The 18,384-nt window shown below is 42.1% G+C and overlaps 1 protein-coding gene across 2 annotated transcripts in view; it reads right to left on the bottom strand.

Moving 5' to 3' along the window:
- The window catches only part of slc25a21 (solute carrier family 25 member 21), a 91,860-nt gene that overhangs the window by 1,712 nt on the left and 71,764 nt on the right, over nucleotides 1–18,384 (bottom strand). For both annotated transcript variants that reach the window (XM_030117408.1, XM_030117409.1), the window contains 6 exons: nucleotides 8,992–9,058; nucleotides 8,100–8,159; nucleotides 3,760–3,867; nucleotides 3,512–3,676; nucleotides 1,748–1,929; nucleotides 336–388 (listed from right to left, as the gene is read on the bottom strand). In XM_030117408.1, coding sequence (XP_029973268.1) covers nucleotides 336–388; nucleotides 1,748–1,929; nucleotides 3,512–3,676; nucleotides 3,760–3,867; nucleotides 8,100–8,159; nucleotides 8,992–9,058 — 635 coding nt within the window. The remainder of the gene's footprint in view (nucleotides 1–335; nucleotides 389–1,747; nucleotides 1,930–3,511; nucleotides 3,677–3,759; nucleotides 3,868–8,099; nucleotides 8,160–8,991; nucleotides 9,059–18,384) is intronic.

Raw genomic sequence — 18,384 nt, forward strand, 5'->3', positions numbered from 1 at the left:
GAAAGCTGGCATTCCCTCATAAATTACTACTTGGCGTGAGACAAAACATGAGAGTCGAAGGGGCTAAAAGTTGGAGGTAGAAATGTGGTTTGGTTCTCTATGAGGGGATGGGGGTGGTGGGGGGGGGGTGTTCATCCTCCCACACTTCAATTTATAAGACTTGCAAAACTGTATTTAGCTCAAAAGCAGCTCTGCCAAGATTAATAACTTGTGACATCCTGGGATTAAAAAAAACAACACAAATAGCAATCAAACATTTACTGTGAGGTTAAATCCAAACTGAAAATTATGAGGATGATCTCAGGAAGAGTATAATTATTTTCTTTTTTTCTTACCTGGTCCAAGCCTCATTATTTTGGGAACCAACCCTTTGTACAGTGCTAAGTACCTGCCAGAAACACAAGACATGTATATGAGTACAAATACCATTAAAAACAATTATTAACAGGCAGACTTTTCAAGATTATTGGTTCAGTTTGTCATGTAGTAAGAAGTATTAAGCAAATCTAGTACATTTCCTTAAAGTTGTATTTCAGTCTGAAGTATTTATTCCGTATCAGATTTAATTTGTTAATTGCAAACATAACCAGAAACTCAGTTATTTATAACTATGGATTAAGATACGATGAAATGAAAAATGCACAAGCTGCCCTGAAGTATGATTACCTTTACATCTGCAGCTTTAAAGCACGCTGCATCACTAATTAGTGCCACCCTGAGATATCCATGACTCTCAGTGGGGTCACTCTTCATAAGGAGCCCTTTCTCTTTTCTAAGCTTCTGAAGTTTTTATGCACATAAATTTGTCCTTTTTCCACCACAACACCGACGCCCGCGGTTCGCCGGCGTGATGTGCGTGCTCGCCCGTCTGTCTGTCATGCTGTCAGGTATATGGGGTCTAACGGCCAGCGCGGCCGACTACCTGCCACTTAATGCATTCAAGGTGACCGGTGGCTGGCTGCCTCCGCCTCGTGCTCCCTGTCCCGCTCCCTGCCCCCGCCACTGATGGCGTTAATAAGGCTCGACCCACTTCCTCCCTGGCCCTCTGTCTGATTAGATTGACCCGTGGAGCGCCGCACGGCTCGTTAGGGTCTGCTTAACGACGTCTCCCATAGGGACCACTAATTAGCTGGGACTGTGTTGTGTTAGAGAAAGGGACTGGCTGTGGCGGAGGGGGCACCCTCCATGCCCCCCTGCGACGACGGCGTTTCAGAGCCGTTCTGGCAGCAACCCCCAACTAGAAGCTAACAACATCCACTAACTACAAACATCTCGCTGGGCCTTGTCTTGCGGAGCGGCATGGGGGAAAGTGGACAGCCCGGGGCAATCGCTAACATAACACACATCTTTCCTTGAAGCGTCCATTTAGAGCTGTCATTCTCCGAGGCATGAAAATATGTTAGCATATTTTAGTAGAGCTGACAGACTGCAGGAATGTGTGATCATATTTTGTTGCTGGGGGGGGGGGGGGGGGGGGGGGGGGGGGGGGTGGGCAGAATTGAACATGACTTCTAGGCTGTCCACTGATTGGATCGCAGCTGTGCATCGAGCCACTTCCTCTGGTGTTTGCGTAGGAAACCCTGCTAACCTGGAGCCGCAGCTGGTACATTTCTCTCATCAGACAGCCTGTTTGGCAGAGAGCCAACTATCAATTGCTAACAAAACAGACAAAGTGGCTCGTTTCAGATTGTGTCCTGAGGATCCTTGACTCATCATGCCTCCCCCTCCTTTCCCCCCGTGTTCGTACCCCTCCTCGCGGTAGACCAGCGCCATGGTCTGGAAGCAGGTGCGGTACTTGATCTCCCCGGGCACAGGCTGCGGGCCTTGGATGCGACTCTTGGCGACATCGAAGGGAATGTTGACGCAGGAGGAGATGGTCCCAGACGCGAGGCCGATCATGAACTTCCTCAGGAACTCCAGTGTGGGGTCCTGCAAAGACACGGCGTTCAGACTCAATGGGAGCACTTTCAGCGGAAACATATTTTACTTCAAGTGTTGCATTTGGTGATGCAACAACGGGCAAACCGGGGTTGTGAATGACAGAGCCAATAGTGAGACATTGTGCGCATATGCATGTGAGGGAAAGTGAACGAGGGCATGAGGGGACTTGTGCATCTGATTGCAAAGCTGGCATGAAAGCCCTGATCATTTTATGGTAGCGGGGGGCAGATTAGTGCTTCCTGGCTGAGAAGTGGCGTTCTGATTGGCTGAGCAGAAGCACATGTTCTTTGGGGGAGCCAAGCCAGAGGATTTATAAACAGGGTTCATGCAGGCAGACTGGGGAGGCATATGGGGACAATTTGGGTAATTGGGCTGTGACTCGGCACAGGGGTATTACTGTACCAAAGAAGCCCAGACTCAGAGAGCTCTGACAGCTAATTGGCCAGGATATTTTTACAAATGACAGCAGCCTCTCTGGTCCGGTCCTTTCTCAAGCGGCTGGACACCCTGAGAGCCGTGGTAAATCAACAGCTAATCCTACTTCTTCTGTTTTTTTCAAGTGGGATGTGGGAAGGGGGTAACATAGCCACGGCCTAAGTGCACCCATCAACCCACTTCCTAACAGCCTTGAGCAAACATCTCCTCACACATTCGCTGGTGAATGATGGCAGTGTGCTATCTGCTGCGCCTGAGCTATTCAAATGTCCCCGCGAGAGAAGCCCGAGCTCGTCGGCCCGAATTTGACTACAGACATGTTTGAGTTGCAAGGTCATCACTCACGCTGCTGACAAAGGGCTGCGGAGAAATGCTACTATCAGCTCAGCCATCAGCTCGGCCTGTAAGTTTTCAGCAGCCACAATATTTATGCTTTGCTGCCTCGACAATGGCTGCCGTTAGCCTCTGACATACCGGATCAATCCGTCAGAGCGCATACCAGCGGATCATTTCCAAAAGCAACGGCCGCGATCTGAGGAGAGAGCTATTTGAGTCATCCAGCCACATAATTATCATTCAGAGAGGATGACCACTTGCTTCTCTGCGCATCATGCGTCACTGGAAAAATGTTTAAAATACAGCAGAGCCTGGCCTCCCGCTGCAACCACTTCTAGAAAATAGCGCCGTTGTCTGCTTCCAATTAGTTCATTGGAGTTAATCTAATGCTCCACTTTGTACATGTGGGACTGGCGTATGGTAACGTTTCCATTAAACAAAATTAACTTTTGTTTGGGCCATCAGGCCCTGCCGGATGTGTAATCTGAAACTTTGAGGATGTTGTGAAGAGCAAACAGACGAGGTATTAGCCGAGCTGATCTTACAAGCTCCTCTCTGATTTTTTTGCTTCCCCCTCCTTGCCATGACAGTCATGCTAACTAATCATACTGTTAAACACTTGCTATTCCCCTCTGGCAAAGTGGCTGTGACGCGTGCATATCATGTAGCCAGAGGTTAGCAAAAAAAAAACAAAAAAAAAACTACATCTCCTCAGAGTCACTAACACCAAAGCAAAGCTGAAGTGGCGTTTGTCTCCTGGCAGGTCATGTTCAGCCATAGATTTTGATTGGCGCATTACCGGGTTGGTGGGAATAGCGTCTTTCACATTGAAGTAGAAGCCAAAGTAGATCATGTTGAAAACTCCATGGCGTCCCAGCGTTGATGTTAACCCTTTATTCAGGCCCCGCAGTCCAAAGCCGTCTGACTTGATGATGCGTCTTGCTTGTGAAAAAGCGGAGGGTTGCTGTGTTGGAGAGAGAGGTCAGTTTGACAAATGTGCATATTGCCGACACTTCATAAGTTTGGACCGTATTTTATCTTGTCAACCTCTTTGAAGGAGTCTCTGTTGGCCTGCAGACTGACTTTCACCACTTCAAATGGATTAATGACGAGCGCCTCAGTCAGGCCCGAGCCGAGCCCGGCTGCAGACAGCGCCTGCAGGGGAGACGGACATGAGTTAGCACTGACAATGAGGAGGTAATATTTGGATAGAGACATAAAGGCGGTGCAAAAAAAAAAAAAAAAAAAACCAGACAATGACAATAGCCATCATGTCTGCACTATGAGCGCCTCATGATGATTTGTTGCTTCATTTTCAGAAAGTTGCTTTCAGGATTCCAGGAATCTGTTGCTGTTGTCATTGTCGTTACTTGATAAAGACTTGACACCTGTGTTTGCTATTGCTTGACAAAATGTTCAACGACTGTAAGGGGAGACTGGAAAGCAAAGGAGGTGATAGGAATGTGTGCACAGTGCACACAGAACGGTTTAATTTTGTAATTAAAGCAGTTTAAGGAACATTTCCCTTCACTGCAGGATAAAAAAGTGAACACTGGCGCACTTAGAAATACATAAACTTCACATGCAAATCAAGCTGGATGTTGCAACAGTAAGTGTAGTTGGACTGGGTTTTATATTTTTGCATGTCGTGTCTGTGTGCGTGTGCGTGCGCGCGTGCGTGCGCTCAGGGGCAAGCGTAATGGGAACATGTCAAGAACGTGTCTATAGCTCATTACTCTTCCTGCCTCTTTATCCTGCTGTCAGAGCCCCGGGACCCATCCTCTCAGACATGCCTGGCGATGTTTACACAGCCAGCCAGCCACGTTTTAATTCCTTATTTGTATTATTACTGTGTGTGTCCTCATTAATCAGAGTGAAGGCATTCAGCTGTGCCCCGCTGAATAGGCGAGCGAGTGCCATTCAGGTCCAATCTGTAATTCACCCTCGCTAATTATCTGATGTGATTATGGTACTTGATACGCAGGGCCCTCTGGGGGGAAATGGGGGTTTTTAAGGCACTTCAGGAAGCAGGAAGAAGATAGTGAGAAGGAGGCGTAGTAGGAGGTTGGAAGGAGAGCATGATGAATGAGGACAGGTAAACATTTCTCCACCATTGGCTGTAAAAACAAGCCGGGGAGGCTGCTTGTTGCCGGGGCGGCTTTGACACTGAGCTACAGGTAGAGCCATCCATCATGGCTGACACTCGGTTGCCACCTTGAATAGGCGATGTGTGGCGGCGACCGCACCCCGGCGAGGCGAATCTGTCTCGCTCAAAACCCTGACTCAATACAGCAACACACGCGATTGCTCAAGAAGGACGCAGCCGCTCGTACTTTCATAGCGTGCGGCGCAGCCAGTCTCCAGAATTAACAATCGTCACGCAAACATGGAGCGGAGTTCACTTACAAGGGCAGCACAGTGTTTTAGATTATTTTGGCTTTACTCCAGCGAACTGAAGCTGTCCAGAAACAATAACTGTGCAGTTTAAGTGAATAATTTTTTTTTTTTTTTTTTTTAAACACTACTTTGAATGGTCAAGTATTTATTATAAGGAATCACACCTGTTCTCCCTTGGGGGAAAAGGAGGGAAAAAGGGTTTTTCCATTATTCAACTGACACATGTAAGTTTATCTGCTCAACAAGTGCATAATAATAATAATAGGATGTAGTGGTGACTTTGCAAATAGGGAATGAAAATCCTTCCTGTCATCCTTTCCATTCAGCTGTCTACGGTGTTTGCTTTGTCTGTCTTGAGCCATTGTAAAAAAAAAAAAGCAGTTGTGCAACAGGGTATGGTCTGTTGGTCCACCACTTTCACACAAGAGTTCATTTTAGGACAATGACTAATTATCGGCAAGATGTGATTCCACATAAATGAATTCCGTAAAGTCGATCCCTTTAAATCAGATAAAGGGAACATGTGGCGGCCTGTGAAGCAATTTCCAAAAATGTATGTTATTAATTAAATTTTTCACCAATGCTTTTGAAATATATTTGGTATAAATGCACGTAAATGTCTTCCATCCCCACCTCAGCAAATTACTCGACAGTAAATTAAATTGTGAACATGTTTGCAGTTTGATTTTGAAGTGAATTTTGACTCTTCTCCTGACATGGTAAAACTGTGTTTGTATCCCATTTCATGCCGATTTGGTCTGCACCACTTCTCTCCAGCTATAATCTCCATAACAACAAGCAGCTGTGAAGTTGCGCTCACTCACTGATTTCAAATGTGATATTTTAACTGCTGGACAGAATTTGGCTTGACAAAAGTTTACCTATAAGTCTAGATTGACAGCAAAGGAAACCCACAGCTAATCTGTTTCAAATAATACAAAAATCCAGCGGTAATAAAACCAGCTCACCCAACGGCCCCGGGGGCGAGTGGAGGTGAGGATGAGACTAATACATTTGTATGGGCAGAAATACAAATCTAAATGTAATGTAATTTTGTTAATCTAATTGCCACAAAACTGATGCTTCAAAGGTATTTCTGTTGATTTAAAAAACTTTATTTGCAGAGAAACATTGTAAATAATGAGTGTGTGTAACTCCTTTGTTTTGATAGATGTGCCTGATCATTATTTGGTCACTTGGTAGTTTGAGCAACTTGTAATGAAAATTACAAATACTTAATCGTACATAAACTATATTACCAGAAGTCTTTGTCCAACTGCCTTCGATGCATGTGACCTTGAGTGACATCTCAGTCTAAACCACAGGATTTAACATGGTGTCAGTTCACCATAGTGTATATTTATTTCCTACAGCACTTCAAGCTTCACTGTCTGACCTTTGATGTTTAATCAATGGTGTAACTAAAAAATAATTTACAATGACGTCTGAGCACCTGCAGAGAGGATTTCCACTATCGGATTTCTTTGATCAATTTAGGAACTGATTTTAGTATCAGGTGGTTGGGAATATCTTAATCTGAATCTAAACTGCTGCAATTAAATAGACGCCTGCATATTGTTCCACTTTATTTGAAAATGCTCTCACTTTCCATAAAAAGTAGATTTGCAGGAATTCAGGCAGACTTTTCAGCCAGCAGCGATGAGGAGGACGGAGTCATCTCATTTGAATAAGCTTTATTCAAATTGACGGTGGATGAACTCGATCCCGGTGTTACCGTCAGTGTAATTACTACTTTGTTACTATTGTCACGAGCATAAAGGCTAAAAAAGCTGGAACAACCATCCTGTGTACCAACAAAACATGAGAGCTGCATAAAAAAAAATGCATCATTTGCTCAACTTCAATGTGCTGCAGTAAGCATCTGAATCTGGCTAATTACAGTTAGACTCCACTCCAACTTAATAATCCATCCATCTTCAGCACCGCCTTATCCAGGCTGGAGCTGGAGCCTACTGAGCCCACACAGGGCGCAAGGCAGGGTTCAACCTCCACAAGTGTTTAAAGTGTGGGAAGATGAGCTGGAACCACCTGCTCTAAAAAAAAAAAAAAAAGTTAGAAAAAAGCATCTTCATGACCCTGATCTTCTTATCGCTGCCAAAGTAGTGAAAAAGACAAAAACAACAACAACACAGTAAGAATATGCAAACTCTTCTAGCGAGCAGGTTGGAACCCAGAACTTGTTTGAGTCAGAGTAAACCACTACTCCACCATGCCAGTGCTATATTTGTGTCACCTCCATATATTTTAACAGAATAAGGCATAAATATTTTATTTCTTCGCTTTTACATATCACAGTATGTTGCCAACTTCTTTCGAATCAAAATTGCACTTTTCTTGCATTCTCATCCACAGCAAGTCAATAAAATCATAAAAATAATGCTTTAGTAATAAAAAACCTTTTCCTGACAGGCTGCCAGTTACACAGATGCCAAGCTCCAGGAACAAACCTGTATGTAACGTTTTGCAACATTATTTAAATTGAAGTTCAGAGAGCAAAAGTTCAGCAAAGACTTTAAGGCAACATTCGGATCGCTCAGCACACACAACCACAAAACGAAGGAGGCCTCTTCAATATTAGTATGAAAAACAGAAACAATAACGGTTTGGCCCAAAAATCACATTTGTTTAAAATAATATTGTAATATTATACATAATAATATTTAATACTCACGGCACGCCATTTAGTCACGAAGAATGAATCAAATGAGTCCAATATTTAATAAAGGTGATATTTCTATTATTTTGTTACAACTGAAACATTTTTTTATCGTCTCACATGAGACTGTTTTCATTTCATCCGTCAATTCACTTTATAAAATTTGTATTGTGTGTATGGTGTCTGTTATACTTGTTTTTTGTTTCAGAAGTCCTGAAAATAGCTTTTCCACTTGATGTGGTGTGTGCGCATGTGCGTGTGTGTGTGTGTGTGTGTGTGTGTGTGTGTGTGTGTGTGTGTCTCTCAGACTCACCCATCCAGGAGACAACGGGGTGAAACTCAGCAACTTCTTGTACTGCTCAAAGGTGAAAAACTGCAGAGGTGAGATCAGGATGAATGAGTTGTCAGGAGTCGCCTCCATAAACTGACATCTTTGCGCAAGCGCGCGCACACACACACACACACACACACACACACACACACACACACACACACACACACACACACATACCCAGCTCACCATAAACACACACACTATTAAATACAGCCACCTTAAAAGCACTCAAGTGGAAAGGGAAAATCACACGAAGGCCACATGTACTCAACCAGCACATAAAAATTATGGAGTACTTTATATTTTAGACCCCAATCTATGTGGAAAGAGAAGAGTGCCAGCAGAGTTGTTTTAATTTGTTTTACGTCTTCGCGTCAGACATTTCTCACCATCGGCTAGCTCCGTTAGCCGTGTGAGCGATTACCCCGTCTTCTCAGTGTGAGTGCTCGTTTTCAAAGTTCACACATAGTTGTCTCCAGCATCTCATTACAGAGGAGCTCCACGCCAAACATCACGCCCCCCCACCCTCGGACGGCCCGCCTACAAACCTCAGCCCAGACGCCCCACTACATGTGGGAGAGCGGAGCCGGGGATGCTAAAGCCTCCCTGCAAATATCAAGAGATGGCGCTCGGGGGATGGTTTGCAGTAAACCCATGTAAGTCAATATTTGGTGGGTTGACAGAGCAAACAGGAGTGGCGGAGGAGGCAGACATGGCAGAGGGCGCCATGGCTTTAATCAGCACGTGTGTGCCATGTTACAGCAACTGCGGTTTGAGTGTTTTCATATGGCGGCGGAGCAGTTCGCGCTGGAACCGGCTCCGACAGTTCAGAAGCTGAAACACGCACATCTCTCGTTTCCCCTCATCTCACCTTCACTGCTCTCTTCGGGGTCTCGGCCAGGATCGGCGGCAGGATCCCTTTGTAGAAGCCAAAGATTCTGCAGGGAAAGAAAAAGAAATGAAGCGGCGTCTGAAGTTTAACTACGTTGGGGTCAACACATGCCACACAAACTTTTAAAGCTGCGTGAATCGTTGCTGTGAATTATGTGCAAAGTCTGCCTTCATATCAGTCCATCAATGCTCTGCGGTCATACTACACATTCATTATTCCAAAACTTTCTTTTAATGTTTTATTCACATTAGTATTAGTTTAAAAGCGATGCTAGCCAAAACATTCCAAACCCTCTAAAATCTCTAACATTTATAGCTCATTGTTTCCTATATGTGATAAAATTTTCATTGAAAGCCTGTAAAATTATTCAAAACCCAGCTGCACTTCCTAAAATCCATTTAGCCCTATCAATGTAATGTACTAATTTCTAAAAAGAACGATGGATGTATTTACTCGGCAAACAGCATTTAGTTAAAACAGAGCAGATTCTGACTGTTTTTCTGTGCTCTGCAAAGGTAATCAAGTCCAGTGCCAGTTGATTTGACAGACTGAAAACCAGCCAATAAACAAAAAAACAGATTCTATCATTACTGGAACATTCAACATCAAGATTATCCAACAAGAAAGTTCTCACATTTCTTTGGAGAAATCTAATTGTTGATCTGCTTTTAGTCAGGTGGTCACAGCTTCAGGCAAAAATCAGTGTAAACATCAACTCATGTGTGATTCTACCTTGGTTGTAAGTGATATACTTGTAAATAACTTCAATCCAGACGTGACGGCCTGCGTGGACATAGTGGACATTCGACATATAAAGAGATAACAGGCAGGACTGGGTTAAGAACTCCGATGCCCTTTACAGGACGGGCCAAAGCCGTCAATATTTTTTGAGGTTCTTCGAGTCTCTGGTGGCGATCGTGATGTTTGATGCTGTTGCATGCTGGGCCAGCAGACCGAGTTTAGCTGGCAATAAACGAGCTCAATAAACTCAGAAACACCAGTGACATGGTGGGAGTGGAGATTGACTCTGTGCTGGTGGTTTCAAAGAAGAGGATCTGGTCCAAACTGAGCTCCATCCTGAATAGTGTCTCTCCTCCATGATGTCCTGGTCAGCTGGAGGAACCACAGCAACAGGCTCAGACCACCACAAAGCAGCACAGAGTCACAGGAGATCCTTCACTCATGTAGCAATAAAACTCAATAACTCCTCCCTGTAAATAGTATTTTTTGTGTTTTTCTGGTCATTTCATTCTTCTATGCTGACACACGGCGATGTCACAGCATAGTCTCGTGCTGTGTGGAGTTATTTTACAAGGATTTTCCCTGATTTCTATTCTCTCTCTGTATCACTCTCAGAGCGACACTTCATCGCAACACATCCTATACTGCTGGAAATCCTATTTCTCTTTGAAACGACACCATGTCTGACATGAATCTGTAAAGGAGCAGGACAGCTGTGAGTATCAGTTGTACCCATGAAAAATCTAAAGCCAAATCGTTTACTTTGCTGCTGCCGCCGTATCCTGTCCAGTTTCTGCCTTCGACACTTCGGGTCAAAGTGAGGATCATTTCTTCATTATGGGCAACATGATCATAGACCAAACACAAATTTCCTTGTCTCTGCTTTTTGAACACTATCGTTGGTGTTATTGGAGCTGAAGAAGCTCGGTCAGGACAGATCTCAAGTCTCTCACATGATGATCTGGTGCATCAGCATGTTTACTGCATATATACAGCGGAAGTGCACATCATTACGGCAAACTGTGGGAAAAACATGTTTATCTGATGACAGCCAAGAGAGAACCTCACTCCCACCCAGCACAGCAGAGGTGTCAAATCCTGGTCTTGGTCCCTTCTGAGGATTTTCAGCATTTCTGTCACTCCAACACACCTGCATCCTGTCAATGTGTCCATCATCTCCGTGAAGAGTAGAAGTAGAAGTGGGAAAACAAAGAATACGCAGGTCTGTGACCATGAAGGACCAGGGTTCAACCCTTCTGATTCAAAGAACAGGCTGGCATGTAGTGGATAGATGACTTTTTATGGGCTCACATAACCCATAATACAGGTGTACTGTTAGAGGTAAATACATAGAGTGCAGCAATTGGTTCTGATCCTCAGTTGAAGCTTTTGGTAGAATAAATTGTAGCTATTCACAGATAACAAAACCAAAAAAATATTTTCTCAGACTTGACAAATTCCAAGTTCAAATGACAGAATCAAATTGATCCGTTCTGGATTAATTACAAAATGTTTATATGATCAAAGTTTTATTTATGCTTTTTATTCATGCTTTAAAAAAATACACATATATCCCATACTGCTGCCATGGAATTTCAATCAAACTCATACAGTGTAAACGAGAGAAGCAAAGCTCCACTCGCAAAATGGAAACAGAAAATATATAGCTGCTGCTTGACAACATCGCCACAAAGATATATTTTCAAACCACAAACCCTGGTAAACATGCTCTCTCTCTGGACATGATGAGGAAAAGATTTGGGAGTGCTTTTCAGCGTTTGATATACAGGATATTCCAAAAGACAGTACATGCATAATTTCAGTCAATTTGGGAGTTTGCCTTTCACTCATACGTCCAGCCGTGATTTAAAGAGCAGCCGGAGCCAGAAAAAATAATCAAATAATACAGTGAGTTAGATGTACTGCAATGTATGCCTACAAATAACACAGGATGTACTTTGAGAGGAGTCTATCCAGCGTAATGTACTCAGAGTACAAGGACAGCCTTGTGGGCTGTGGCTTTGATTTATTTACATTCACTGAACCTCTTTAAGAAGTTAATATTTTTCCTTTTGAAGTGCTCAAAAACTTCCTGATTCATGCATTTTAAACTATGTACTCTGTCTAAAAATATACCCTAACAAAATGTTTATTTACTCCCACATGGCTGTAACTCCTGCAAGAAAATAAAGCTCATTTGCAGGTGAGATTTGACACATTTTTCATGTTTCATTTCTTTGAAATCTGGCACAGTTTACAAGGAAATAAATCATTGTAACAACGAAGAAATAATCCGCCAAACAAAGTTTCTAACTTTTTGTGCTCTGCATCGTTGCAAACACGTGCCTGAGTGGGCGTTGACGTACATTCTGCTCTTCAAATCATCCACAAAGCATATTTCGTATACATTTAGAACAAGATGGATGCGGCCTGTAATTTAGTGAAAACAAGGGTTGAACAGTTCACTTCTTTGAACTTGTGTCGTTAGCACTAACACTGTCGGGCTGATGTCAGATAACTTGTCAATCAAAGAAAATCATGCTGGTATTAAGTTAATTTTTAAAATGTCTTTTGTGTAAACTCGGTAGCTTTCGTTGGCTGCTGTCACCACGGCGCATCTGCTGAAGGCCACATGGAAAACATCAAAGCTGGTGAAACAAATACGAGTGAATCTTTAATCTTCGTGTTGATAACAGGCTTAGATTTTCTATCATTCGTGTTGTTTTAAGGGGATCGCCGCGGAGTTCAAACGGGTAGAACTGGTCTATTCCTTTAAACAGGAGACGGTGAACAAACCATCTTCATCTCAACATTTGACACTGTGACACATGTTCAAAGGACTGAGTGGATTATTCTAATATCAGACTCCACCCTTTTGTTCTCTCTTTTCTCCATCCAAACACAACAAAAAGGTTCAGGAATGTTCAATACTCGTAACGCCTCGGAGAAAGAGGCAATGCAGAATATGTCGACATCTGAGATCTGTGTGGAGTTTGCATGTTCTACTCGTACACCTCCCACTATTTAGAAACACTGGCATATTTTTTTTTTTTCATTTTTGTTCAAAAATCTGATCTGAAATCATTGACTTTATGAATGTGATTAATAAGTTTTACAATCCACAAATTACTTCCAAGCAACAATGAATAGTAGACGCACCAATTTAGTCCTGTACTCTTATCCTACTGCACTGCAGTATTCCAGCAGAAACGTTTACAGAAAAAAAAAAGCATGTTTGAATCAACTGAATTACTTTTTTCTTTTATTAGTGCAGACGTTCGCACAATGCAAAAGGATTACTGACTGCTAGTTCAGAATTCTCACATCATTTTGTTTGCCAGTAGGACCCAATGTGGCCAACACAAGTTAAGTTTGATTTCGCTTCTTTCTGACTCTATGAAATAGTGATTTTCTTTAACTCTCTAAACCCATAATTTCTTAGACTTCAATTAGCACATATCTAAATACACAATGCTAAAATCTGTCAGCATAATATGATGTAAAAAAATAAAATACATATATTTTTCCTCATTTATTGTATTTTTGGACAACAGGAGAGATTCCTAAAGCATCACTGATTAGACTTAGAGTAGCCAGATTTTGGTCGGTGCCACTGACCTCCACACAATATTTAAGAAACATTAGTGAGCCACAGTGTTGCAGGTGATGCCATGTTAATTCATTAAAACAAACTTAAACACCAAATACATATGTGTTAATCCAGACAAGTGGTTAAAGATGGGCAATCTTTGTTGGAGTTTCATCTTTATCTAGTTTTATGGCACCGGCTCACGGCACTTTATGGCTGCAAAACCATTTTAGAAGACAATATTGCCGCAAATCTGAATTAAAGACTCCTGCAGAGAGAGAAGTTTTATCGGTCTCATTTACTTCATTAGCTGTTAAACTGTCTGATGTGGATCACATAAACTTGGGTGAAACTGAGGTGACAACAACTAAGACGTGACTTAGTATGCAGGAATAACAATGTCACGGTGTGCGTCATCTCTGCACGCAGCTGCCTTCAGGAAATGTGTAAAAGCGGCAGGTCGGGAATTAAACAGTTGTTTTAGTAGCATTGACATGCAGGGAAAACACCCGGTACAGAGGTAGAAGGAGAATGTGGACGTGGGCCTACATTTCACCTCCTTAATAGACTGCAAACTATTGTTGTTGTGGAATACTGATCGTCAATTTCTGCTGTATTTCTATTGGTTTTTGGGAGCTGTGGCTCTTCAGGTAATATTAGGTACATGTGTAATCTGTGACAATATGATTTGTGATCAATACAAACACCGTAGTATGATGGTAACGTCTATGCTTTGAACTTCATCACTGTAACAACACATAATGAAATAATGGCCAATAATGGAATAATTTTGTCCATTTGCAACGTAATAAAGTCTATAATGTTACTTGCTAATAAGGTAATAAGATATTTGATCCATTATTATAATATTTTCCCAGTAATACATGATTGAAGTAGCAAATGCAAGCAAATGTATGTAGTAAACAACAGCATTCAATATTATTATTAATATAAGTATTAATACATAAATAAGACAGCACTTATTTGAAATAAAAGTTTTGTTTTGCAGGTTATTTGGAGTTTGCTTATGAAAAATAGGCATAGTGGTTGGGATAGTCATTTATTCAATGAGGATACAAGCTGCAACTCTTTATCCCAATCACGAAGAAATCTGTACTATTTTACTACATGACTGACAAATTATTGCTCATTACTGCCCTTAAAATAATAGAGCTCTCGCTCTTGTGTTGACATGCAGAGCATGAATGCACAGTGCATTAAAAACATTCACAGTTCAGTCACTCTTTTCAAATATGGAAATAGCGCATGTTCCCATTTAAATAAGAAAAATATGATATGCTGTGCAGCCCTGCAGGGTAGAGCAAGTCAGCAGTCATGAACCATCGCACTGGACAACAAAACACCACAGACTTTAAGATATGATCAAATAAATCACCGCAGTCTTCTCACTGTGTATACTCTTCTTAAATTCCAGACAACACTCCGAAAGGCCTCGTTTAATCAAAACGTACAATTCTTAATTTGTTATGGAATTTTTCACTTTTCAATAACTTCAAATGTATGTTGACCTAATAAATACATCCTACCTTGCAAGAATCGATGTTATACACGATTTTTCTTTAGAAATATGCAGACATTTCTGACTACAATTAAAACATGGACGTTAAAGGGGAAAAAAAATGATGTGTACATGTGCACGTGAGTAGTTCCTGAGGTGCCTTCAGGATAGAAAGACAAAGCAGAAGAAGGAGCGTCTATATTGATAATAAACACATGCCTGTGGACAAAGAGGACAAGGTGGCGTGACCGACTGTATCCTGTGAACAACAGCAGCGGCTCTGTTGTGGCAACATTCGCTACAAGTCAGCAGAGATGATCTTGGTTGATTGGTCACAAGTGTCAACATTTCAGCTGCTGGCACACATTTCCACTGAGCAGAACCTGAGAAGGGCAAACCGTGAGACTCGCACAGCAGCCGCAGCGGCGACGCTGCCTTCCATAAACAGCAGCGAACCACAACTAATTATCTCAACACTTGTCATCAGGTGACAGACTGCGGCTATTTCATCAACACATAAAGTTACATGAGCGGCGCTGCTTCTAATCGGGCCCACACGATGAGGCTTCGGCGAGGGATCACCGCCGAGGCAAACCCCTCCTCGAAACCAGAAGCGAATCCCTCGTATTGTTTGTGTAAACAAGCTATTTCAGTCTGACGGGAGACCTTAGGCCTCTGCTCTCTTTGACCATGCAAATGGTGGCCGCAGATTTCCCGGGTGTGGTCAGGCTGTGGAGCCACCAGGTGATGAAGGAGGATTGAAATTTGTTACAGGACAAATATGGTCTCTGGTGAGCGGCCGTCATTTGAATCCTGATTTGATTGCCAATGTAAAGTACACACTAAGTCCCCTTTTTGTCTTTCCTAAACAAATGTCCTCCTGGCACAGAGCGAGGGACTGAAGAAGGGGCGCCAAATGGACACGTGTGTGTGTGTGTGTCTGTCTGTGTGTAGGTGTGTGTTTGTTTGCGCTCGTGTGCGTGATTTGGCTTTCATTTTCATAAACCTTTCCTTTTTTAACAGCCTCCATCCATCTGGAGAGGAGCGTGTCGCTAACAGAACGACACAGACAGGACCATTAAATAAAAACAAAACCTTTTCTTTTTTTTTCTTGTTTTCCCTCAGCTTTAGGGATATCCACTGGAAATCTGAGCCACCCCAGGGAACATATTCGCATGTAAACAACCAGTATGCTTCATCTGCAAATATTTTCCTTTTCTCAATGTCTGCTGTCACCTTGACGTTGCGGCTAACAGGCACAGCACAATCACCGGTGACCACGAGTCACTGAGCAAATGATCAAAGCAGTCTAAGAACAGGGTACAAATCAAAATAACTAATTTAAATATCTAATTTAAATCTGAGCTTCTGAAAGTGTGAAGCAGATGCCTTATGAGTTATGATATAAGCGTGTGTGAGAAATACAAATAAATTAAGTAATTTGGACAATTCAAACTGATAAAACAACATTGATGGTTTTATACCAAACCAATCAGGTTCATACCATAATTATATTAATAAACTTATTACATAGTTAAAAAATAAGCTAATCTAATTAGCATCAGGATGTCCTGCAACCAAACATTATTGACTTGTTTGCGAGACAAAGTGTCTCACATGCAAAAGTGCCACTAAACTTCAAGACAATTCAAATGTTAAAATAAAAAAATGAAAAAAAATTACAATTGCTTTTAAAGAAGACCTGACAAGTCGAAAGCACTTTTACCCTCGATTTGTTCTCTTTATAAGTAAAGTTCAGAAGACTTTTTAAAAACTTTTCGAACTGCTGGCAACACACCCCACTTTTTCAATATGATTAACAATGCTGCAGGACAGGGCTGTCAAACATATTTTAGTTCAAGAGCCCAACCTCATCTTGAGTGGGCCCGACCAGTAAAATATTGCCATAATAACCTTTAAATTTAAACTTTACAGTTTGTGCCACAGAGTATACCTGATGTCTAGATTTTTTGCAAAAACACAAACAACTACAACTGAAAATTGCTAAAATCTCAACATCAAGCCAACTTTAATGACACCTTCTCTTGCAAAATACAGTGTGAAATCTCCAACCCCTCAAAAAAAAAACAAAAAACAAAAAACAAAAACAGCAATCTAAAGTCCGACTAAAAAAAAGTTTCAGAAATTTTTACAATTTGGGTGGTGGCTTGGTCAGCCAGGCTAAAGCCTCTTGAAGGCCTGTTTGACCCCCGGGACCTTATGTTTGACATCCCTGATATAGAACGTATTCTAAGAGGTGAGATGTTTAGATTCTATTATTTGGGTGAATATCTGGTTAAACGCTGAACACTTAACTCTAATGTGAGTGCCCATAATGCTGTAATACACACCAAAAATGCATTTTTTAAAAACACTTTTCATGACCTCTTAAAAGAATATAAAAAAAAAAAAAACAGAATAAATGCTTTTCAGAACTTTTTTGTTACTTAATCAACTTATGATGTCAGAAGGTACAAAACTGCTAATTATCGATGATGCTCACTCATGACAAGGTTTCAGTTAATTACTTTAACCTGTAAAAAAGATCAGGCAATAAGATATGAAAACGACCATGGACTGTGCCTTTTCACTGTAAACATTAGATCATATATGGGTGGTCCCAGCTGAATTTAACCCCCCAACCAGACAACGTTACGTCTGTTCGTCACCAATCTACAGCGTTTCAAACACTTCCTATAACTTATGGACCCTTTTAATATTTCTGCGACCGTGCTTTGGGTCCCGACCCAGTCTGTGGATACCACAGGGCTGAAGAATGCTCGAGAATAGAGTCTTTTTGTTTGCCTCCAGACGGAAACACTTAACACATGCTCACGCTGCTGCACCCACATGCAACACAAAAGGAGCGAGGCCTGTGAGGCAACGCAGAACCGAGCGCTGGAGTGCACAGTCCACTCGCGCTGTATTTACAGTTCCTCTATCAACGGCATGCATGAAATTAACATGGAATCCCGAAATGTCTCATCCACAGGTGTTCAGTTGCATTTTATGATTTATACGTACACGGCGCGTACACGTCTTTCTTCTGTTCAATCACTGAGCTGGAGTTGAGAGCTCAGGTTTCCTCCCTCATCGCCTCGGCGAGCGAGAGGCCTGGTGTTAGCTCAGGCCTGCCATGAGCTGACGAGAGATGTTTATTTTTAATAATAATTCTACAACAGAGGGACCTAACACTATTTGTATAAATTATAACTAAGTGGTTTTGCCTGGAGGTGATCCACGGCGCGCTACCGGGGAATGATTACACACTCAGCAAAAATATACTGTTAAGATAATTGGTCGACAAGGAAGTGGAGCTTTTGTCAATGGGGACCGTCTGACTCATTGTGTGCCTTAATAGTTTATGGAGATGGTGGCAGGAATGTTGCGTAATTTAGTAATTTCTTTCTTTAAAAAAATTGACTGGAAATTTATAACGACTACAAGGATTTATGGGGTGGGGGTGGGGGGGTCAGAACAGCTACTGTAACAGGGAATCTGGATTCGTTGAACTCCAGCCAAC

This window comes from Salarias fasciatus, chromosome 19 (assembly GCF_902148845.1).
Source record: "Salarias fasciatus chromosome 19, fSalaFa1.1, whole genome shotgun sequence".
NCBI classification, from domain to species: domain Eukaryota; kingdom Metazoa; phylum Chordata; class Actinopteri; order Blenniiformes; family Blenniidae; genus Salarias; species Salarias fasciatus.